The sequence below is a fragment of the Lagenorhynchus albirostris genome, chromosome 17, assembly GCF_949774975.1.
Source record: "Lagenorhynchus albirostris chromosome 17, mLagAlb1.1, whole genome shotgun sequence".
NCBI classification, from domain to species: Eukaryota; Metazoa; Chordata; class Mammalia; order Artiodactyla; family Delphinidae; genus Lagenorhynchus; species Lagenorhynchus albirostris.
In genome coordinates this window covers 7,479,829-7,503,323 of record NC_083111.1, presented here as the reverse complement: position 1 = coordinate 7,503,323, position 23,495 = coordinate 7,479,829, and the positions used below count along the sequence as shown (strand labels likewise).

The window sequence follows — 23,495 nt, the reverse complement described above, 5'->3', positions numbered from 1 at the left end:
AACAGGCTATTTTAAAATTAAAAACATAACTTATAATGGAAAAGAATTAAAAAAGAACATAGATGTATACATATATAACCGAATCACTTTGCTGTACACCTGAAACTATAACACAATACTGTAAATCAACTATACTTCAATAAAAAATTAAAAATAAACTGTGTAGGAAGATATAGTTTCACTCTCATGCACTGTTTGAATTGTATATCTAATTATACACTACTCTTCCAAAAATTTGGTCTTAATCCAGTTTTGTTAAACCCAGAAGGCAAATTATAACACTATATTTATGAAGATTACAACTTTGGAATGTTACATGTTGAGACATTAAAAGTTTTATTTTTTGTGACTGATTTTCTAGCTCTTAAAACATGTCCATAGGTGCTACCAAAATTGACCAAAGATCATTTAAAGACTTAATTACAGTATTAAAGCGTTTAGTTCCAGGTGCCACTATTACATTATTTGTGACAAGGATAATAAAACAGCAGAGTAGAAACCAGACGGTAACACTGTTTTGTCGACTGACATAAAGGATTCATCACATATGTTCCTTAATGGCAGATGAAACTTGTAGAGAAAGTGGTGACAACTACGGAGAAGTCCTCTACCCGCCCCTGTGGCCCAAGGCCGAGGCAGGTTAAGGCTACTGTGCAGGGGCTGCATTTGAGGGCTCCAGCTCTTCTTAGGTTATTAAAATACATGTGCTTTGTTGTTGTTTGTTTTCCCCATGACTTTCTCTTCTTACACTTGATTTATAAAAGAATTAGAGGAGACAGCGTGGAAAAGAGACACATTAAGTTTCTGGAAAAATTAACAGCAGTTTAAAAGTAACAGTTACCAGGGCTTCCCTGGTGGCGCAGTGGTTGAGAGTTCACCTGCCGATGCAGGGGACGTGGGTTCGTGCCCCGGTCCGGGAAGATCCCACATACCGCAGAGCGGCTGGGCCCGTGAGCCATGGCCGCTGAGCCTGCGCGTCTGGAGCCTGTGCTCTGCAACGGGAGAGGCCACAACAGTGAGAGGCCCAAGTACAGCAAAACAAACAAACAAACAAAAAAAAACAGTTCCCAAAGAATCATCCTCTTCCTGGTACAGAGCAGAACAAGTTCTAGTTGTCTTAACTTGTCCTACTCACCACTAATGAGAGTGAATGGTAAGATCAGTGAATTTGATAAGACCACTTTAAAGAAAAAAAAGTTCATAATAAAAATACTCAAGAAACTCAATTTCCCCTCACCTTTCTCTCTGTCCTCTAGGAGCTAGTTAAAGCAAAAAACTCAGATAGCATTGGGTGACTTCCCACAGGAGTAATGTCAAAGCTTTGACAGAGCACTGCTGAATCTTCAGGAAAGACGGGTAGAAAGCTGAAGTCAGTGAGCGGATTGAAAGTAGTTAGTTTCATACTTAAAATACTTGCTTACATCATCAATAACAAAAAGAATTTCAATACGGTAAAAAGATTTTTATCACATTCTAGCAAAATTTTTAAAAAGGGTAGTGTTGTTAAACATCCTGACCCTTAAAAAAAAATGTGCTTTATAATACATGTAAAAGCTGTGGATGGACTGAAAAACTGCATTCTTAAAAAATGATGTGGTCATAAAAAAAAAAGAACACTTTTATACATAGGATTTTATTTGCACTGCTATAACAATTTCATTATAGTCCAAGGGAGAAAAAGAAAAAGAAGGATAAAACCACCACACTGAGCAAATTACTAAAGCTTTTCTACTTTTAACAGGATTTTCCATCTGGTAGGTTTATTGTCATATCCCCTTCAAAACAGACAAGATGCTCACCATATTTTAAAGATTATAGGTTGCCACGGAAAGAAAAATTTTACACAGTCACTGTACATCAAGGGTTGAAAAACTGTCCTGCGTGAAAAATATATTTAGAAATCATGTGAATAAAAGAAAAAGAAAACATTATTGTGTTCAAGGAAAGATTAAAGTCCTCATAATGTGCCGTCTAAATGTGGACACTCATTCCTCCTGGAGTCGCTCAGGCAGAGGGAGTCCTTTCTTCCGCCCACCTCACTCATTATACTGTGTTTTTACCCAACAGTCTGCATTAAGGCAAACAAATCCTTTTCTGAAGAGGTCTTAAAGAAACTGTGGACAAATAACAAACTTTTGGCATTAAAACAGGTTAACACACACAAAGCCTTTAGAATGTACATTAAGCATATTTCTCTCGGACTAGTGACAAGAAAAAGATGAACATGCTTGTTAACAATGTCAAAAAGTTTAAAATTCAGTGTCCAAGCAATTCCTAACGATGCTTCTGTAGCTTTAAGCTCTAAACAGTATAGAATTTATGCAAATGCATTAAAGAATTCAAGCTTGGCAAATTACACCCAAGCAGGTTATAAACTATATATACAGAAAGTAAATGATAAATACAGAATTAAAAGAGTCCTTCGGTTTTCCTTATAGCCTTGAAAATTGACAAACTTTTGAGGACAGTTCTATAATATTAAACATTAGGTAACCACAGGTGTGGGGAAACCTAACTACACAAACCGATTTAAAATACTCAAGATGACTCTGTAGTGTTCAATACAATTCAGTTCGTAGGTAAGGGCACAAGACAACATTTAACAAAAATAATCACGTCAATTGACCTAGAAATCAAATGCAAATAGATATGAATACAATCTCCAAAATCTGTCTTTTTAAGTGAACATTAACCATTTATTCAAAGTTATACAAGAATTTGAAGGATTAAAGTCTTCTTCTGTGACATAAAGCCATTTCGAAGAGTTTCATGTCTCAGCTGAGCAGGAGGGTGAAAGAATAGGTGAGTAGCCCCTTCTGGGCAGCGAGACAGTAAAAACAGACTCAACAGCAGCCTCCCCCGGCCTGCTGTCCTCCCTGACTGCCTGCGTGCGTGGCGTTAGTAGCAGCATGCTGAGGGCCAATTTTAATGCCATTTGCCTGGAATGAAAGACAGAAGGATAATAAATGTATCTGGAGCCAACCAGACAGTATAATTTAAATTTAAGAAATCCTTTGGTTTCTTAGTGGCACAATCTTACCAAACAACTAAAAAAAAAATAATATATATATATATATATATGCTAAGCAGATTTTTACAACAATTAAAACAATATCTCTCAGGGGATGTTCCTTCCTTTTAAAGTAATACTTGTGGAAATATTCCTGCAAACAATTCCTTATCATACCAGGTACTGCGTTAACAGAAACCAGAGTGCTGCTTTTAAGGGAATTCTCACAATGGAGAGATTGTTTAAAACGTAATCTTTAAAAGAGAAAAATATGCAAAGCCTATGCTCCTCTAACACAACGTACAATCTTTCCTCTAGACAGCGTTTCTGTTCCATGTTGAATCAGCTGTACAGGCTAAGGGCATATGAGTGTTCTGTGTCATCAATAATTTCTATGATCCCCAAAGACATGGCAGCTTGCCAAGAACCCACACACAGAGTGGTTCTTTCATTCATCAAACTCACACTTATGTCTCAACCCTCACTCCCTCAAGTGGATTTTACCTAAAAATACAACACTCTGAGAAAAGTAATACAGTAGCTTCAGAAATTAAGCTCTTAAGGAAACTTTACGTCACAGTAAATCTCAGATTTATAGTGCTTGGCAGTTGTTCTGCAACAGTAGTAGCCTTGGGGTTTCTGGCACTAGCTCAGTATTGACAGCAGCTGATGTGGTTTCTTTTCGCTCTTCTGACTCCTCTTTAATAAAAAGCATGCCCTATGGCTCATTGGTTTTGCCCCCTCTGGGCTGGTAGCAACTTCTTGAGGAATCAAGAAGTCAGACTTGGCATCAGGCCAGATAAATCGCACGGCCTGTTGGCTCCTGACAGCACATTGCAATCAAAGCCACGCCAGGCACAGTAAAGCACTCAGCTACTATATGAAACCAGACAGAGACAATGAACATGCCCTTTACAAAGACGCCCAATTACTGTTCAATTTATATGGCATTAGTCTCTGAATGGTGTCGCCTTTAAATTAACTCAAGGTCTGTTGCCATATAAGCCTGGAAAGTATGGGTTAGAAACTTTATCACTACAAATTAAAAGAAACTGGAAAATCAAACACTTTTTGGGACAGATAATAAAGAGGCTCTCTTGCACATGCCAAGAGATGCACACACAATGTCTTCCTAACACGGTGCTTCCTCACTGCACCTGGGGGAGGAATAAGGGTTTTTCTCTTGGAAGCAAGAAGTCTTATTACAGAATGGCAGAAACATTTATGTAAAAGTAAATAATATGCTCTTATCCACATAAAAATTCTGAAATAAATAAGGACAAATGCATAGTGGTGATTTAGGTCAAAATGATGGCCTTTGGTAAACACTCTGAATTATCTGTTTCAAAGTTACATTTTATCCTCATCATGTTGATCAAAACTGGCTCAAAATAATTTTACAAAAAAAAAAAAAGAAAAAAAAAAGGAAAAGAAAAGAAACCCACAAAAACAAACAAAACAACTAGTGCCAACTGCCAATTACATATACTAACTCAGGCTCCTGAAAACACACTATGCTGAACTGGGAGTAACTTCCAATTGGACGCCTCCCTTCTCCGCACCAGACACAATGGAGAGAGCACCTTGCATTAGCTGACGTCGCACACGCATTTACACACTAGAAAATTATTCCCAAAGCAGATGACACCATATGGATGTGTAGATGAAAGTGGATTTTCTTCTCTCTTTGGAGGATTTATATTATTTTGCATTGCTTGCAATAAATGGATAGGGTCACTTACTTTAATCCGTTTTCATAGATAAAGTGATGCTTCACTAGAACATAAACATTTAGCTATTATACAACATATAACAAATTTTCAATGAGAAGATTATAAACTTATGTGTTAACTGACATCATAGATCCATTTTACGAATTTTAAAAAGTAGAAATCTTGACTCCAAGTAATTAAAATTCAATTCTAAATTAACTAGCCAATAATATTTATATATATATATATATATACCTCATTATTAATGTCAAAGACTCCTTCTTGGATTTTTTCATAAATTTCTTTTGCTGTATTAATAAATGCCTGAAATATAAGGTAGAGAAATTGGTTCAAATTATTTAAAACCACACAGTAAGAGAACATTATATAAAAAGCTCCATAAAATATTACAATGCTCAACATAAGAAAATCAACCAATGGAACACACCATATTAATAGAATAAAGGACAAAAACCACATGAGCATTTTAATAGGTGCAGAAAAAGCATTTGACAAAATCCAACACGTTTTCACAATAAAAGCATTCAACAAACTAGAAATAGAAGGGAACTTCCTCAAGCTGATAAACAGCATCTAAGAAAACCCACAGCCTGTATCATACCCAGCGGTGAAGTCTGAAAGCCTTCCCCCTAAGATCACGAACAAGACAAGGACGTGTGGGAACTAACGCCAGTAGCAGCAACAGCCAAAAAGTGGAAACAACACAAATGTTCACCAACTGAAGAATGAAACCCAAAATGTGGTATAACCATACAATGGAATATTATTCAGCCATAAAAAATGAAGTACTGGTTCATGTGACAATGAGGATGAACCTTGCTAATAAGTAAAATAAGCCAGACATGAAAGACCACGTATAGTTCAATTCCATTTATATGAAATGTCCAGAAGAGGTCAATCCACAGAAGGAAAATAATTATTGGTTGCCAGGGGTTAGGGGAAGGAAGGAGTGGAGTGATGAAAATCTTCTGGAAGACAGTGGAGATGGTCGCACAACTTTGTGAATATACTAAAACCCATAGAATTCACCTTTAAAAAAGGGTGAATTTTATGGTATGTGAATTATATCTCAAAAGAAAAAAATTCATGACTGGAGAAGGGGAAGGGGCAGGGGGAGACCATAACATAAGAACAGCACACCTGAGAAAAACATGTCAATTAGATAAGCTGCATAGATGTCCATGTTGAAACTAGCTTACTTCTGGAGGCCACCGTTCCATACAGGATCCTTTTTCCCAGACAATGTATTACTTAACATACAGTTTGGCGGGTGGCGGGGGGGTAATAATCAAAGGATGCTTATGATAAAGAGATAAAGGCAGCTCAACTTCTATGCCATGTTGAATAAAGTTTCACCCTTTTCCCATAGAGCATACTACTAAATGACAAGAAATTAGCATGAGAACATTGTAACCAAATTAAGCCTCTAAATACCAGAATCAATCCAAAAGCATTCTATATTTATGTAAGACATTAAGATATTTTACACATTATTGCCAATGCTACAGAAGATGTATACAAACTCAGGTTCTAAACTATCAGATATGAGAGATAATAGTATTAATATTATATTCAATTAGCATTCTATAAAAATTCATAAAAGAAGGCTGTTCTCCACTACTACTGATACAGACCTAATTCAAAATTTAAAAAGTAAACAGGTCCATGGAGAGGAACACATCATATCTTTCGTCTTTTCTACACTGTAAATATCTGACTGCTGAACCTGCCACCAGAGCTTTTGTTTCCTAATTAACAGGACTGATATGTTTTCACCTTTAAGGCCCTACAGCTCCCCAGAGCAATCAATCTACTGCCGCTCAATTACTGCACCAAGAACACACCAGTCAGTGCAGGGCGCGTGAGCGACTGCGGCAGGCGCGCAGAGGAATGAATATGCATCAACTCTAAGTGGCTGATCGAACCATCAGAGAGGGTCACGAGAACTTGCAGAGAAATAATGAGAAGAATTAATCACTGCAGATTCACAAGGCACTTCGGAAGCCAGTGTGCTTTTCCAGTGTGTGCTGGAGCTCAAGTGAAGGAGAAACTGGCTGTCAGCCAACTATGAATTGATTCACATTCCTCAAAATGGAGGTTATCCTTATAAATAAGGGAAAACCTAACTCTATTTCCAATAACATGTCAATTACGGTGATGGCCAGGCTAACTAAATATTGAAGTCAACAGATTCATAAATTCACAGAGTTGGAATTCCTGCCAGGGGCACCCACATGTGTACATTTCACTAGAACATTAGAACTACAAGGTCCCATAAATGAGTTATAACTTCATATAAACAAGCATTTATATTATAAAAGTCATTATTACATGTGCCACTGGATGTAAATAAATTGGCTTTTTGCTAATCTGTTGATGAATCACTTTAAAAACTGGCTTAAGAAAGCTATGTCTTTATTTATGCTAAAATTTCCAAGTCACTACTTATTTTATTACTTAAATAGTATACTTAATACTTTATTTAAGCACCTTCAAGAATAGCTGCACCCAATGGACGTAAGAGGTATTTTATATCAGAAAGACATGCAATTAACTCCATTATAATTAAATATAGCAAATGGTTTTCTTTTCTAATTCCCATCATCTCAGTGAAATACTCTTTGGACAATGCTACAATTTACTTGTCATCCAACTCTCTGATTACATATTAAAGACACTGAAATAAAATATTTTCCACTTCTCTGAGCACACTATACAGAGGACACTATATAAATGGATTGTTTTATTTACATCATGGCAAAAATTAATATTTAATATATATTACTAAGTGATTAATTAATGATCAATTTTAAGAAGTCCTTAAGAGTTTAAAACCAATGTGACAACTGTAGACATCAGTACACCTCTTTTCAAAGTATGTGGCTGTGGACTGAAATTGTTGAGTTCCCAAACATAATGAGCATTAAGCAAATACTGTTAAGGCTTAGTAGAGATAAAATAAAACTTCTAAGAGAACAGCCTTGGTTGTCACGGACAATAACTGTCCACTAAAGCTGCAAAGCACTTCAAAAACTCAGAAAGACAAGAGATACATATCTGTTACAATAATTGACTAGAATTTTCTTTCATTGCTCATTTCACTCCAGTCACTAAAAATCAATCTCCATATATATCTTTCAAGGAAGAGATGTAACAACCTGAAATACCTCTAGAACACAGGGAAAAAAAAAAAAAGGAAGAAATTAGCAACAATAAGTTAACTAAATAGATACTACAAAGCCTTTACACTAAAGCTCATGCTTTTTTTTTTTTTTTTGTGGCTGTGCTGTGTGGCTTGCAGGATCTTAGTTTCCTGACCAGAGATTGAACCCGGGGCCCCGGCAGGGAGAGCGCAGAGTCCTAACCACTAGACCACCAGAGAATTCCCTAAAGCTCATGCTTTAATAGGACAGTCTTAAATTGAAATTCCTTCCAATTTTAGACATCATTTTAACTAGTTTTACTTTTTCTATTCCCCAGGCTACAGAAGCAAATTATGAAAAGGAGAGGGAAGGAGAAAGAGAAAGAGAGTGAGTGTGAGGATGTGTCTGTGTGAGAGGCCAGCGGGGATGTGCATGTGCGGTTTTGGGGAAGAGGCCACGGGGGAGCCCGCACATGGCAGCGGCTGCGGGAGCAGTGGGCCTGTGTGAAGATGGGCTCACAGCTCCTGACTGAAGAGGGCATGTGTTGGCCAAGGTGGCCCGAGTCATCAAGGGGAGAGAGACTCAGGATTTGCTGTTTAACATAAGTAACACAAAACACGTTCTTGAAACGTCTTCATTATTCTTACGAGTTTTGATGTTTACCAGGGAAAGATTTTGTAACAATTAACTTATCTGGAATAGTTATTTCCTTACTATCAGAAAAATGAAGCAAGATGATGGCATAACTCCAGAAAATTTTTAGCACTGCTTAATTAACATAATACTCTAAAAACATGACATCCTAAATATCACTGCAGGTTTTGTGACAAGTCAGAATTACAAACATATTCATCTATACTCCATGTTTCAAATATAGTCAAATCTGAATATTAGTTAATAGATTATAGAACAGGAAAAAACATTTGCTGAGAAACCGATGTGAATGGATTTCATTAACCCTGTGAAACAATCTAGGCAGATCCACGATTAAGAAGTATAAGAGATTTCCTTGCAGCCAACTTAACTTGGCGAGCCTCTGGCCTTCCCATGCAGCGCTGCACACCCGTATCTGAAGCCTGACTCTCTCTACATTTTCCCATTAGCTCCCCGCTCTGCCCTACTTTGATTAATTGCCATGTCCAGTCCTTTACCTTCATTAGCCATTAATTGCCCTCCACCTCAGACACTAATCTTTCAACCCTTGGCAGTAGTTATCTGAATGATTCTGATAATACCTAAACTTAAGTAAGTTTTCAGGGACTTCTATAGCACAAATTAAAATAAACATAACCACAAAGAACTAAAAATGTATATACTACCTATTACCTGGCCGTTACCCAAGGGCACCTATTCACTTGCTGCCACAGATCTGGTCCTTCTCTGGGTACCATGGAAGGTCCAGGGAAGAGGACGACTGCCGTAGTTCCTACTGCTGCTGAACTAAAACAATTTAGTTGGGAGAATCTCAGTATGAGGGCTTACATTTCGGTTGCAGAGGCAGGAAAAGTAAACTCTGCCCTGGCTTACAGGGACAGCGTGTGCAGGGCAGGACCAAGGCAGGTCTAGTTGTGGGCTATGGACACTGGGCTATGAGGGCCTTCACAACAAACGAGGGGGAATACAGACAAAGGGGAACACGGAATAATATTTTGTTTTTATTATGGTTTAACAGTTTTTAAGGCAAAATACTGAAAACTAGTCTACAGAAGAATAACATTTCAATTGTTTCCTTGTGTAACATGCTGCCACCTGGTGGCAAGATAAAAATTATAGCATCTGTTAGGTAAGAATTCAAAATAAATTGAAGTGTCTTCGTTTTATTTAAACATCTTGAATAGATGTGAGTCTTTGGTTCTCTCTGAGAAGTGGGAAACAGAGAGCTATAGGATGCTGTTTAATTTTCTTCTCCATGCTAATCAAGGCTGTGGACATTCCAGGTGTCCATTTGCCAAAGCTTACACTAACCAATATTTACCAAATACTTACTATGGGTCAGTCACTATACTAAGTGATTTACACAGGTTCTCGTTATTTCTGAAAAGAAGTTCAAAATATGTGTAAAAACGAGGAAATTAATTGTGCGGGCTGAAGCTGTATCTCCCAGTTTGCTAGCAGAATGGCGAAGGGGAGGCTCTGAGCCAGGCTGTCGGGGTCAAAGCCCAGCACCACCTCTTACCACACGTGTCTCTTGGACCTGCTGCTTTGCCCCTCTGTAAAAGGAGGGCAACCGTGGAGCCTAGTCCAGACCTGCTGGCTCGCAGGCGGACTCGGCACACGTCCGCCCTCGGCACCACGGGGTGTCGGAGCATACCACCGCGGGAACGAGAGGAGAAGCCGGGAACGAGAGAAGGGGGGACTCAGGAGCAGCCTCCTCAGCGAATTAAAATATCCTGATTAGATAGAACTAAGCATCAAAAGGTAAGTTAACAACATATAATGTGTACGGTGAGCCGAAAGAAGAAAATGTATTGAGATAAGACTTTAGTATTATGCAGATAGGAAAGTCCTGCGAAAAGAACATCAGACGAGAAGCAAGACAGGCGGTTTACACATGAAGCTTCGTCGAATTCCGTGACGGAAAATATTCTGGTTGGAGCTGCGTTAGCTTCAGGAGAGCCTCCCACACACCGCGCCCGATGCAATGGCTTCAAGCACGTTCACGGACATGCCGCGGGGGGCCACCATTTCCTCCCCCTCCCCCTCACTTTCCGCGGCATCCCCTATTCCAAAGTAGAGTAGTTCTGCTCTTCTTTCTTTCATCCAGTTTCCTGTGTTTCATTAGAACAAAGAGGGCTGCTGCTATATCTACTGACCTGTCATAACTCTCACTGTACAGACGGCACTGGGCTGCCAAGGAGAAGTGACTTGCCCAAGACCGGGCACAACTGTAGCAGAAGCAGGGTTAGCAGGATTCATATTCTGCCCACGTTTATCCTCTCTTTATTAGGATCACTTATCTTTAACACAATTCAAAGGAATTTTCATTTATTTTGCTTATGTTGCCACTAAAATTGAAAATAAAAAGCACACAATTATCCTCTTAAAAACCTTCTAGCTAGAAATTATTGTGGATTGCTAGGATTATTTTTGGAAGTACAAAATATTTGTGTTACTTATAACACACAGATAATTCCTTAGTAATTTAGTTCTTCCATTCAACAAGCATTTACTGAGTGTCTGATTTGTACCAGGCACAGAGCATACACTCAGTTATATACTTGGGTACATGAATGTCTTTGACCTCAAGGATGTGGGAGTACTACAGGACAGATGCAAATCCAAAATTGGCACGTAGCACGAAAACCTCCACAACAGCTGTCTAGAAGGGTAACGTGGCATGACCGCTTCTGCTGGTAAAAAAACTGTCAAGAGAGAAAGCCCCGTGAATGAAGGCTTGAAGGAAAGTAAGCTCCCACTCATTTATTAGGAAAATTAAGGGGAGGAAAGACTGGTCTGGACGGAGAGGCAGACTTTAAGCTCAGTTACAGGGGAAGCTGGGGACAGGGAGCCACGTGGGATGAGGGTAGACAGGGCCCGACAGACCTCAAGGAACCTTGAAAAGGTAGGAAGCAGGCTGGGGACAAAATCAGAGGCTGCTCTAGAGGAGGAATTCTAAGGAGGAAGGTTGGCAACAGGAAGGCCAGTAAGGAGTTGAGAACTATAATCAAGGTAAGAAATGAAGGCCTGACAAAACAGTGGCAACCAGAATGGAAGGCAAAGATCAAACTTAATATCTCCTTTGGAGAAATTAACAGGACTTGGTAAAGAACACGGTAAGGATGACTCCATTTTTGGCTTAAGTGACTGAGGTGGAAGGGTATGTCGTGAAATAAAAAAGGAAGAAAATCAGGTTTCAAGGAGGGAATGAAGAGTTTACTTTCGACACGTGGAAGGATCGCTAATGCTGATGGGAAAGTCTTGGTAGCTGGTGATCTATATAGTTGTGTAAGTGCATAACATGCACCTAACAGCATGAATTTCTTCAGAAGTGTTTAGCTCCCCTGGTTTAGAAGTAGAGAAATTGGACGTAACTTTCAAAGTTAGTTTGGTTTGGATCATCCCTGAAGTCCCCTAGGGTGACGGCCAAACAAGGAGCAGAGAAGCTGACGCTAGTCCGCAAAGCCTTCCAATCTGTGGAAGGGAGTAGTAAATATTTATTACACTAAGCTCCTCTCAAGGGATGCTGGAAGCTTGATAAGCTCAGGTCAGATTTCCAGTGAAAAGCCCCGTGGTACCCATGACACTGAGAACAGGGTTGAGGGGTAACACAGCTTTCAGTTTACAGCTACATTCCAGCTCTACAGAAACATCTGTTCCACCACTTACAACACAGCCCAAGGCAAGGAAGATGTCCCCTCAACCCAAATTCTGTCTGTAGATCTCAAGTAGCAGGACAGGACGCAAGTATTCACAAGGTGCCTTGAAACTGGTCTTAGTCACTAAAGCCTTACTGTCAGGTGTTCTCCCCGCCCCACCCCACACAGAAACCCACTGACCCTGTCAAGGTTAGATGTCTCGGCAGCCTACTCCAGTGTCTTCGGGTTAGGTGGCTGTATTTTCAGCTGTCATCTTGGCTATATCTTTAGTGCTTTAGCAGCTAAGCCAGGAATTTCCAGCCCTAATTTTTCAACAGTTTAAGATATTTTTAATTAATAAACTTTTGCCTCAAAAGTTTTTGATGTTTATATATTCTTCTGGTTTCACATAAATTTCCAATCTTAATTTTAAGTAAAATTGATGAATATTAGGGTAAAATCACCCATCAAATGGCTAAGAGATTGAGAATGTTTGACAAAGTGACAACTGTTTGACAAACAATATGTTTATTTCACACCACTATCACCTTTGGGTCCTAAAGGAAATATAATACTGTTGAAGTTTTGGTAACGTACAACTCTGAGAAAATGAAATTTTAATTTAGAGGGAATACACAGAGAAAAACAAGGAAGGAATCATAGAAGTAAATATATCACTTCTAGAATATTCGGACACCTTTAAAAAGTTGACCTGCAGCCTTTGGGAAGGGGTACTTTCCCTAGCCTGCCATAATCTTTGCTGCAGTTATTCCTGGGTCTAAAAAACCTCTTTCAAACCACAAAGACCCCAGGCGGCTACTGGAGGGAGCTCCCAATCAAAGGAGAAGCCAATCTATTCACCTGTGTTTTTCAAAACTCATAGGTTTTAGAATGCTTAGGGCAAAGAAGGTTTCGGACAGAATTCCACCTACAAGTTAACAAGTGAGACCAAAGCATAAGCTGATTAAAGACTGCGGGGAGAGGAGTAAGGTTAAAGTAATTAAATAAATACATAACCATCCAAACAATTATCTACCGTGTGGGGAGAAACTGTGTTAGGCGTTGGGGATGCCGAGATGAAAAGACAGCCTATGTTTTCAAGGAACTCTGTCCTCATGTTGAGCCAACGTGAAAAACAAGGGTCATGACAGAGTCATGAGGGAGTGCGAAGATAATAAACCCCTGACACAGGAATGACTAAATACAGAGAAAGGAGCACATAAGAGTGGTGAAGGGGGCAGGGAGGGTGTGTCACGTGTCACGCATTCCAAGAGGAGGAATCAGACTCACTATATACCCTTGAAGGATCGGGTCGGAAGGAGGGCGTTTCAAGCGTGGAGAATACGTTCTGCGGAAGCAGGTCAGGGGCACTGCCCTGTGGACGCTCTCTCTAGTTTAACAAGAACACAGAGGGGAGGACTGGCAAATAAAGGGACCTGTCTTCCAAGCTAAGGAGTTTGATGCAGAAGCCGTGAGGAACCACCTCAGGGTTTTAATAAAGCTGGAGAGTGACATTCAATTTTCATTTTTAGAAAGATCTTATAGGCAACAGTGTAGAGGACTGAAAAATGAACACAGGGAGTCCAATTAGGAAGCAATCACAGAAGAGGACAATTTGGAGAGATATTTAACAGGCAGAAATAATAATACACACATGGAAGGCAATACATATTAACTGAAGAAATGAGTGTAAAAGGGTAGGGAAGGGGGTTGCTTTAGGATACACGAGAGTGCACATCTGCAGACTAGAGCAGAGGAGGGCTATCAGTTCAGTCTGAATGTGTTAAACCGGAGGCTCTGAGACCCACTCATGCAGAGCTGTCCAAGTAGAGCTAGACACACAGCCTAAGAAGGGTATTCATGGATTTAGGTGACATTTCAACGTGGAAGAAGGAGATGGTAAAGGCGTCTGGAAGGCTAGAGAGCACAAATAAAGATTAGACCATGATATCATGGAGCTAAGGAAAGAGCAAGTTTATAGACAGAAGAGTAGTCAAAAGTATCACTTACCCCCCAGGGACTGTTCAAGGTAAGAAGAGAAAAGCATTTGTTAGGAGGTCTAGGGTGACCTTGGCCATGATGGAGGAAGTCAGACTGTGAACCGAGGTGTGAAATCCAATGAGGAAACAGCGGTAGATCTTACTAGAAGCTAGAAGAGAACATATCCAGGAGAACAGGGACTGATAGGGTTTGTTTTTAAGATGGCTGAAACCTGATTATGTAATTATATTCTGAGAGCCAAGAATCAGTAAAGCAGAGGATGAAGATGACGAGAAGGTCTGAAGAAATCATGAATGTGCAGAGCAGAGAAAGGACAGCACTTGGCTGGACCATCTCGTTCACTCACAGCCGGGTGCCTTTCCAGCCTCTCTGCTCCCCAGAGGGAGCCCGGGTCACGGTACTGACATCACCTGAGAGCAAGCTGCAAATGCAGACTTTCAGGCCGCACCCCAGACCTACTGAATCATAAGCTGCATTTTAACAGGATTCCTAGGTGAAGTGAATGCACATTAATGTTTGAGAAGCACTGTTCTAAATACAACTGATTTGGAAAAAAATATTTTTACAAGATATTCTGAGCTTAAGAAGAAAGTAGTCTCCACTTCCCCCACTGCAACCTCTATGTGACCATGAAGTAAGAGAATTAGCAAAACTAAAGGACATCAATCCTTTGGCTATTACGCACCCTCCACCCCAATTCCACTGGGGCGGGGGGTGGGAATGGCTAAATCACACTTGGAAAACTCTAGGTGAAATAAAAGCCAACAAATTTCTTAACAGTGGGTTTTCAGAATAGGAATAACACACTACTATTGTGAATTCTGGTTTCCTAAAAGGGGGGTAGACCCCAGCTCCTCCTAAGCTCACCTGACCACGGAACCCTAGGCAGAAGCGATCATTTTAATTCATGCTCCTCAAAGAAGGGCAGGCTAACCTTCAGTGCTGCTATTCTCCACTGTGTGGCAGACAGAAGGGGAACGAATGGGGAACCTGGAACACCTGGGTTTGAGTCCTGACTACGTATGTGAAAGAACTGTGACAATATGCCATACAAATATACAACCACATTATTATTTCAGGGACCTGACATATTTTAATCATTTGAAAATACTTCTGAAAGAAACCTTCCACTTATGAGACACTCTTCTAAATGCTGCAAGCAAGATCACCAGATTCCAGTGGCTGGAGGAGCGTCCCTTCATATCAACTCCTCAGTGTGTCACAGGACAGACCACAGAGGTCAGATCTTCCTGGAACCCTGCAGACTAGGACACTAAACAAAGCTGTGGTTCTGGAATGAACTGCCAGAGGGTGGCGGCTGAGGAGGCGTGTAGCCAATGGGAAGCCTGGGCAGTTACCAGGCAGCATGATATCTTGATGTCCTCAATAACCTTTAAGTCTCATTTGAAAATTGAAGTCAAACTAATATTCAAAAATATTTACTGCTGATCACATGGTCGATTTTTATTTCCTTATCAGCAAAATGGAGGTCAAAATAATCGTTTTTTTTTTCTTTTTTGTCCACCAGAGGTAAAAGAGCCTAAACCTCATTTTCCCAATATAAGATGTGATGACACTATACATGCCCTGTATATTCAGCATGAACATCACTTGAATAAATGGTAGACAACTAAATACACGGGTCCCCCCACCATATGTTATACATTCAAATATATGTGTATAGCATCTAAATATTAAGTTTAAAAATCTGTAATGGGAACTGAAAATGTAAAGGATGAGTTCTGGTCTCTTATTTCTATGGGAATACCACATAGGCAAGAATATTTTGGTTGCAATTGGCTTTTTAATTTCGTTGACATTTAGGAGATGAATTCTGGGGTGTACCTCTACTATCACATTTAAACGTGCATTTCTTCAGCAAATAGCAAAAAGGATGAATGATAATTGCATGTTTGGAGCAACCCCAAGTTGTATAAAACTGACTAGAATCCACTTCATAGGAAGGGTGAATTCTCTTAGTATAACTTGTAACTTGGATATATAATTTACAACTGTAAATTATAATTTACAGTTTGGAAACAAATAAACATAATACGTGTGTACCACAGCAGTTTGCTAATACAGAGAGGTTTTATGTGGAGAGAGCTTTCTATGTTTGTATTATATAAAAAAGTGTTTCGGGGCTTCCCTGGTGGCGCAGTGGTTGAGAGTCCGCCTGCCGATGCAGGGGACACGGGTTCGTGCCCCGGTCCGGGAGGAACCCACATGCCGCGGAGCGGCTGGGCCCGTGAGCCATGGCCGCTGAGCCTGCGCATCCAGAGCCTGTGCTCTGCAACGGGAGAGGCCACAACAGTGAGAGGCCCAAGTACAGCAAAAAAAAAAAAAAAAAAAAAGTGTTTCTTTGTGTGTATATAGTCTGTGTGTGGTGTTAATCTTTTTTTTTTTTTGGTGGTGTTAATCTTATACATGATTTTATAAATATAAAATGATACCCATCTATTAAATAGTAGATCTAGCTGAGAAATTCTTACCTCTGTAAGTATCTAGTTTAGGCAGACTAAGGTATCATTTTATTTTTATGCTCTTTATAAAATAATTTGAAAAAAAAACTGGAAGTATAGTCTTGGGTGCCATTTTCCATTTATCATCCCAGTTGAAGACAAGCAGCATAAATTCAGGTAAGAGCAGAACAGTCGGCACATGAGAGGCTACAGTTAAAAGAAAAACATGAGTCCGCAATATTATAAGTAGAGCAGTGCTGAATGATGTTGCCAGCGGGGCCCCGAACTGGAAAAGAGAAGGACATCAGCGTGGTTTAGAAATATAATGAGCTTGGATCCAGCTGTCAGCATCATCAGCAAGACGATGAAACAGTTGAGGATTCTCACTGTAGAATTCACAGGTCAGAGCCAGCCCATAAAACAGAAGTGGGACCCTTCATAACAGGACTTTCCAGTCTTCACTCTCTCCCCCAGATTGTCATTGAAATGAAGCTTTTTTAGATCAAAATATACACCATCCTACCTACTACTAAATGAATAAAGAGGATTCATGTATTATGCTAAGTTGTTCGTGCTTCACTTCATTGATTTTAATTATATCCTGTTATTTTAGCTCAGTGTTACTGACATTTTGGACTCGGTAATTCTTTTTTTGTGGACAGCTATCCTGTGCATTTTTCTCTAATACCACTTTGATCCTTCCCCTCAACAGATCCTTCGTGGACGAAATCATTATGCTGAGTGAATCAGTACATCCAGAGATTAACAGTAAACCTATTTCCAGCAACAATGCAACAAATGCTGGAAAAATGGTGCTATCTTATGCTGCAAATTGTCCAATTGCTTACAGGGAAATACAAGAGTAAACTTCATGGTCTCGACTTGCATTAGGTAACTGGACCTTGGTTAAAATATAAAGATAGACCACAGCACAACAGGAAAAGGAAACAGGTCTAGTTATAAACTGAAAGGAATCATCAAGGTACCAGTTAGGCTTAATCTTAATGAATGATCACATAGTTTTAAGTTTCTAAAAAGAACCCTTAGTCAGACGGTCCATAATCAGGACACTGGCATTTGTATAAATCATTCTATCTTTAAACATAATTATGTTTAAATAATTTATATTTAAAAATGGCTTTTAAGAAAGTTTTTTTCTTTAATACCGGAGTTCTCTAACTTCTCTACACATGAGAGCCAAGGATTGGCTAGGAATCAAGTACTTTTTAAAGATTATACAGAAGAGGACACTGACCTGTGAGCTGCCCAAACACCGACCACCGCTCTTACTAGCTGACCAGGATGCACTCAGGATACCTGCCTTACTTTTTTAACTCCTCACATGATCAGCTCTCCCAGAGGGTCCTCAAGTTCAGGCAGTAAGCTGAGGATAAACTCCTGTCTGAGCCCACAGCCCAAGTTTCTACCCACTGTGCTAAACGGCCTCCCCCATGGAGGATGGCATAATTAGGCAAATCCAAGTCCTTAGAAAGCAAAAACAAAAGGTATAGCACTTAGAACAAACATCTTTGAAATGAATTATTATTTTCTCCAACCCCAAGTCTAAGTCACTAACTGATCAAGAATCTAAAGACCCTGTAAAACTAATGTATTTATTGCTTGTTTTCAGGATGATTCCTCTTTGGATCTAATTCTAGCAGGCTAACTCTTGCTTAAATCCCAGAGAGCGTATACTGTAATTTTATGAGCTGAATAGTTTCCCACTGAGGCCTCAGCTCTCCTGCTGCAGGAGCCGGTGCTGACTGCTGTAACAAGGAGGGTGTCTGACAGATGCTGGCTTAGTTCTCCTTCCTTCCCTTTTCAAAGTAGAAAGAACAGGTTTTGTTAGTCTTCCCTGACCTCGAAGAAAGAAACTAAGTACCTGTTTTCCAACATCAATTGCTGAATGAAAAAAAAAGGGGGGGGGGTGTTATTCAGACTTGATATCAGATATTATTAAGGAATTACTGCTAAGTTTGTTAGGTATAATAATGGTATGATGGACATATTTTTTTTTTAAATTACTGCTACTGAAATTTGTAGGTAAAATATTTCTGGAATTTGCTTAAAAACAGGGCACATAATAAAATAGTATCATCGAAATGTCAAAATGGTGGTAACTTCTGAAGCTAGATGATGCATATGTAGGTTTACTTTTAAAAATGGTGACACTATTTAAACTGATTTAAAATAGCAGCTCCATCAATCTTACTGTGAGGCTACCAAAATGCTTTTAATACAGGGGATGTAAAAAAAAAAAAGGATAAATGTGTACTGTCATATAAATGCTCTTTACTTAATGATGAACTTAATTTTTTTAAAGTCTGGCATGCATAAAGGTCATCAATGAACTCTTTTTCAAAAAAAAATACTAGTTCAAAACATCTAATATTTAGCCCATTTTTGGCATTCTTCCTTTAGTTACTTTGTACAACTCATCATTATCTTCCAACCAGGTGTTTTTTATTCCATATAGCCTAGCTGTCTTTTTTATGAATATTAGATGAATATTAGTGTAATTTCATGTTCTGCTTCTTCTGAGAAATAGTATGAAGGAAGTCTATGCATAATAAAAATCACAACAGTAACTCTATTATTTGTTAGGCATATGCTAAACATACAACGTTTAGCATGGAGGGAACTGGTTGTATGAAAATTTGCTCTGTGTAAGAATGTGACAGACTCATGAAAGAGCCATACTTAACAAATAATGACAATAATTTGAAAAAGAAATCCTGGGGTCTTCATGAATTAAAAAAAAATCACTTAAGCCTTTATAATTATATTCCATATTTTCACATTAGTATTTCATTACAGTTGTGAGGTTTCGTAATCCTTAATTTTTATTTTTTAAATTGCCATTGTGATCTTAAAGAACAGGTTAAATTTAATTAAAGTTGCTTGTATGTGGTTATTACTATTATGTTTTGATCAAACTTTCTGAGATAATTACAGACTGACGTGCAGGTGTAAGATAATACAGAGATATCCTGTATGACTTTCACCTCGTTTCCCTCAGTGGTGGTATCCTGGAAACATACAACCAAAATAATGAAAAGGGATACAGAACATTTCCGTTTTCAGGGATCCCTCACGCTGTCTTTTTATAACCATACCACCTCCTCTTCCACCCTGACACCCTGGCTTAACACTGGCAATGACTAATCTGTTCTCCATTTCTCGAATTTTGTCATTTCAACCAAGTCATATAAATGGAATCACACAATGTGCAACCTTTTGGGACTGACTTTACTCATTAAGCATACTTTCCTGGAGATTCATCCAGGTTGCTGCATGTCACAACAGTTCGTTCTTTTTTAATGCTGAGTACTATTCCATGATGTGGATGTACTATACACTTTGTCTAACTATTCATCCGCTGAAGGACATCTGGGTTGTTTCCAGTGTTTGGTTATCATGAATAAAGCTGCTATGAACATCTGTGTATGGGTTTCTGTGTGAACATACGTCTTCAATTCTCTCGGATAAATGCCCAGGGGTGCAATTGCTAGGTCATATGACAGATGCACACTCAGCTTTTAAAGAAACTGGCGAACTGTTTTCTAAAGTGGCTACATCACTTTAACATTCCCACCAGCAATGCACGAATGACCTAGTTTCTCCACATGCTTGCTAGCATTTGGTGTTGTCACTATGTTTCATTTTAGTGTGTAGTGATACCTCATAGAGGTCTTAATTTGCATTTCTCTAATAGCTAGTGATGCTGAATATCTTTTCAAGTACTTATCTGCCATTTATATATGCTCTTTTATGAAATGTCTGGTCATGTCTTCTGACCATCTTCTAATTGGACTATCTGTTTTTTTTACTATTGAGTTTCAAGAGTTCTTTATTTTAGATACTAGCGGTCCTTTGTCGGATATTTGGTTTGTAAATACTTTCTCTCAGTCTGTAGGTTGTCTTTTCATCCTCTTACCAGGCTTATTCATAGAACAAAAGTTTTTAAAGACTAATTTATCAGTTTTTCCTTTTATGGATCATGCTTTTAGGGACAAGCATGCCTACTGCTAGAACCAAAAGATTTTCTCCTGTTTTTTTCCATAAAAGATAAATAGGTAGAACATTTTACATTTAATTCTGTGATCAGTTTTGAGTTAGTTTTTGTATAAGGTTGTGAGACTTAGGTCCTTTCTTTTTTTTTTTTGCTTATGGATGCCCAGTTGCTACAGCACCATTTGTTGAAATGGCTATTTTACCCTGTGAATTGTTTTTGCACCTTTGTTAAAAAGCAGTTGGGGGCTTCCCTGGTGGCGCAGTGGTTGAGAGTCCGCCTGCCGATGCAGGGGACACGGGTTCGTGCCCCGGTCCGGGAAGATCCCACATGCCGTGGAGCGGCTGGGCCCGTGAGCCATGGCCGCTGAGCCTGCGTGTCCGGAGACTGTGCTCTGCAGTTGGGCATATTTGTGGGTTCTCTATTTGGTTCCACTGATGTTTCTCTCCCTTCACCAATATCACACAGTCTTGACAACTACAGCTACGTTAAGACTTGAAATCAAATAGAGTGATTCTTCCTACTTTATTCTTTTTCAAAGTTGTTTTAGTTATTCTAGCTCCTTTGCCTTTCAGTATGTATTTTATAATAATATTGTCAGGTTATCTACAAAAAAATCCTACTGGAATTTTGTTTGGTAAGAGTTGGGTTAAACCTGTATATCAATTTATGAAAAAGTGACATCTTTACTAGGTTGAGAATTCCAAACAATGAACACAGTGTATGTCTCTCCATTTATTTAGATCCTCTTTACTTTCTTTCATCAGCATTTTGTAGTTTTCAGCATACATGTCCTATACCTGTCATTTTTAGATTTACACCTAGGTATTTCATTTTCTTTTTGTGTGATTATAGATGGCACTGTACTTTAAATTTTGGTGTTCATTGTGAGTATATAGAAATACAGTAGATTTTTTATATATGTCTTGTAAAAATCCTGTAAACTTGCTGAACTCACTTATTAGCTCTAGTTTATTTATTTTGCAAATTCCTTGGGATTCCTACAGAGACAATCATGTCATCCACAAAATAAACAGTTTTATGTCTTCCTTTTTGAGCTGTGTGCCTTTATTTCATGCCTTTATATCATGAGAACAGGTATCCTTGCTTTGTTCCTGATCTAAGGGGTAAAGCATTCAGCCTTTCACCACTAAGTATAATGTTAGTTGTAGGTTTTTTTGTAGATGCTCTTTAACAAGCTGAGGAAGTCCTCCTCAATTCCTTTTTTTTTTTTTTGAGGGTTTTTAAACACGGCTGGTGTTGGATTTTGTCACATGCATTTTCTGCACTGACTGCTATGATGTGATTTTTCTTCTTTATCCTATTAAAATGGCAGATTATACTGAACCAGCTCTGTATCCCTGGAATAAGTTCCTTCTGGCCATGATGTATGTATTACATAAGCACATGTATATGATTTCATATGTTGTTGAAATTCTACTTGCTGATATTTTGTTGAGAATTTTTTTCATATGTTAATAAATGTTATCAGTCTGTACCCTTTTTTTTTTTTCCTTTGGTTTTGGTATCAGGGCAATATTAGCTTCTTAAAATAAATAAGGAAATGTTCTACCTCTTCTATTTTCTGGAAAAAGTGTAGAATTGGTGTTCATTCTTTCTGTAAATGTTTGGTAGAATCCTCCAGTGAAACCATCTGAACCTAGATATTTCTTTTTGGAACATTTTTAAATTACTAATTCAATCTCCTTAATAGTTATAGGGCTGTTCAAACACTCTATTTCATACTAGGAGAGCTGTAGTAGTTTGTGCTGAGTTTGTGTTCTTTTTGTCCATTTCATCTAATTTACCATATTTATGTATTATTCCTTTGATGTCTGCAGGACCTATAGTTATAACTTCTGTTTTGTTCCTGATATTGGTAATCTGTACCTTCTCTCTCTTTGCTTCTTTGTCAGTCTTGCTATATTATCTACTTAAAAAAAAACAGCCTTTAAAAATTTCCTCTATTGTTTTCCTGTTTTTGATTTCACTGATTTCTGCTCTTATCTTTATTATTTTCTTCCTTCTATTTGCTTTGGGTTCTTGAGGTAGGAGCTAAGATTCTTGATCTGAGACTTTTCCCTTTTCTAACGAACGTGGTTAATGCTATAAACCTCCCTCTCTGCACTGCATTATGTGTTTCCCACAAATTCTGGGATGTTGTATTTTACTTTTCATTCAGTTCAATGTATTTTTAAAATTTCCTTTGAGACTTCCCCTTTGACACACACATTATGTAGAAGTGTACTGTTTAGCTTCCAAGTCTCTGAAGAATTTCCCAGTTACCTGTTATTGATAATCAGAACCAAAAGAACTGAGAGGAGAAACAAATCCATAATTATAGGTGGAGACGATGATTGATTTCTAGTTTAATTCCATTGGTTCTACTGGTTTTTGCTTCATACATCTTGCAGCTCTGTAGTTTGGTGCACATAAATTTAGGATTGCTATTATCTCCCTGGTGGACTCTTCTTTTATTATCATATAATGTCCCACTCTGTCAACTTTATCTGGTATTAAGAGAGCCACTCATGCTTTCTTTTGATTAGTGTTTGTGTCATATGTATTTTCCCATCATTTTATTTTCAAACCGCCTGTATCATTATATTTGAAGTCAGTTTCCTGTAGACACCATATAGATGGGTCATATTTTTGAATCCTCTCTGCCAAGCTCTGTCTTTTGATTGGTGTATTTAAATCATTTATATTCCAGGTAATTATTGCTATGTGAGGGTTTAAGTATGCCACTTTATTTTTGTTTGCTAATTTTTTTCTTTTTCCTGCCTTTCTGAGGGTTAACTGAACACTTTTTAGCATTCTACATTGATTTATCTACTGT

At 38.6% G+C, this 23,495-nt stretch overlaps 1 protein-coding gene across 6 annotated transcripts in view; it reads right to left on the bottom strand.

The window, feature by feature from the left end:
* Nucleotides 1-312: 312 nt before the first annotated feature.
* Nucleotides 313-23,495, bottom strand: part of RAB2A (RAB2A, member RAS oncogene family) — a 75,227-nt gene continuing 52,044 nt past the window's right edge. For 2 of the 6 annotated variants that reach the window (XM_060128443.1, XM_060128445.1), the window contains exons 7-8: nt 4,978-5,046; nt 1,618-2,939 (exon numbers count right to left, since the gene is read on the bottom strand). In XM_060128443.1, the coding sequence (XP_059984426.1) occupies nt 2,844-2,939; nt 4,978-5,046 (165 nt within the window). In that variant the 3' untranslated portion in view covers nt 1,618-2,843. Of the gene's footprint in view, nt 993-1,237; nt 1,365-1,617; nt 2,940-4,977; nt 5,047-23,495 lie in introns of those variants that run through there. The other 4 variants (XR_009536538.1, XR_009536539.1, XR_009536540.1 and 1 more) reach the window with 4 other exon arrangements.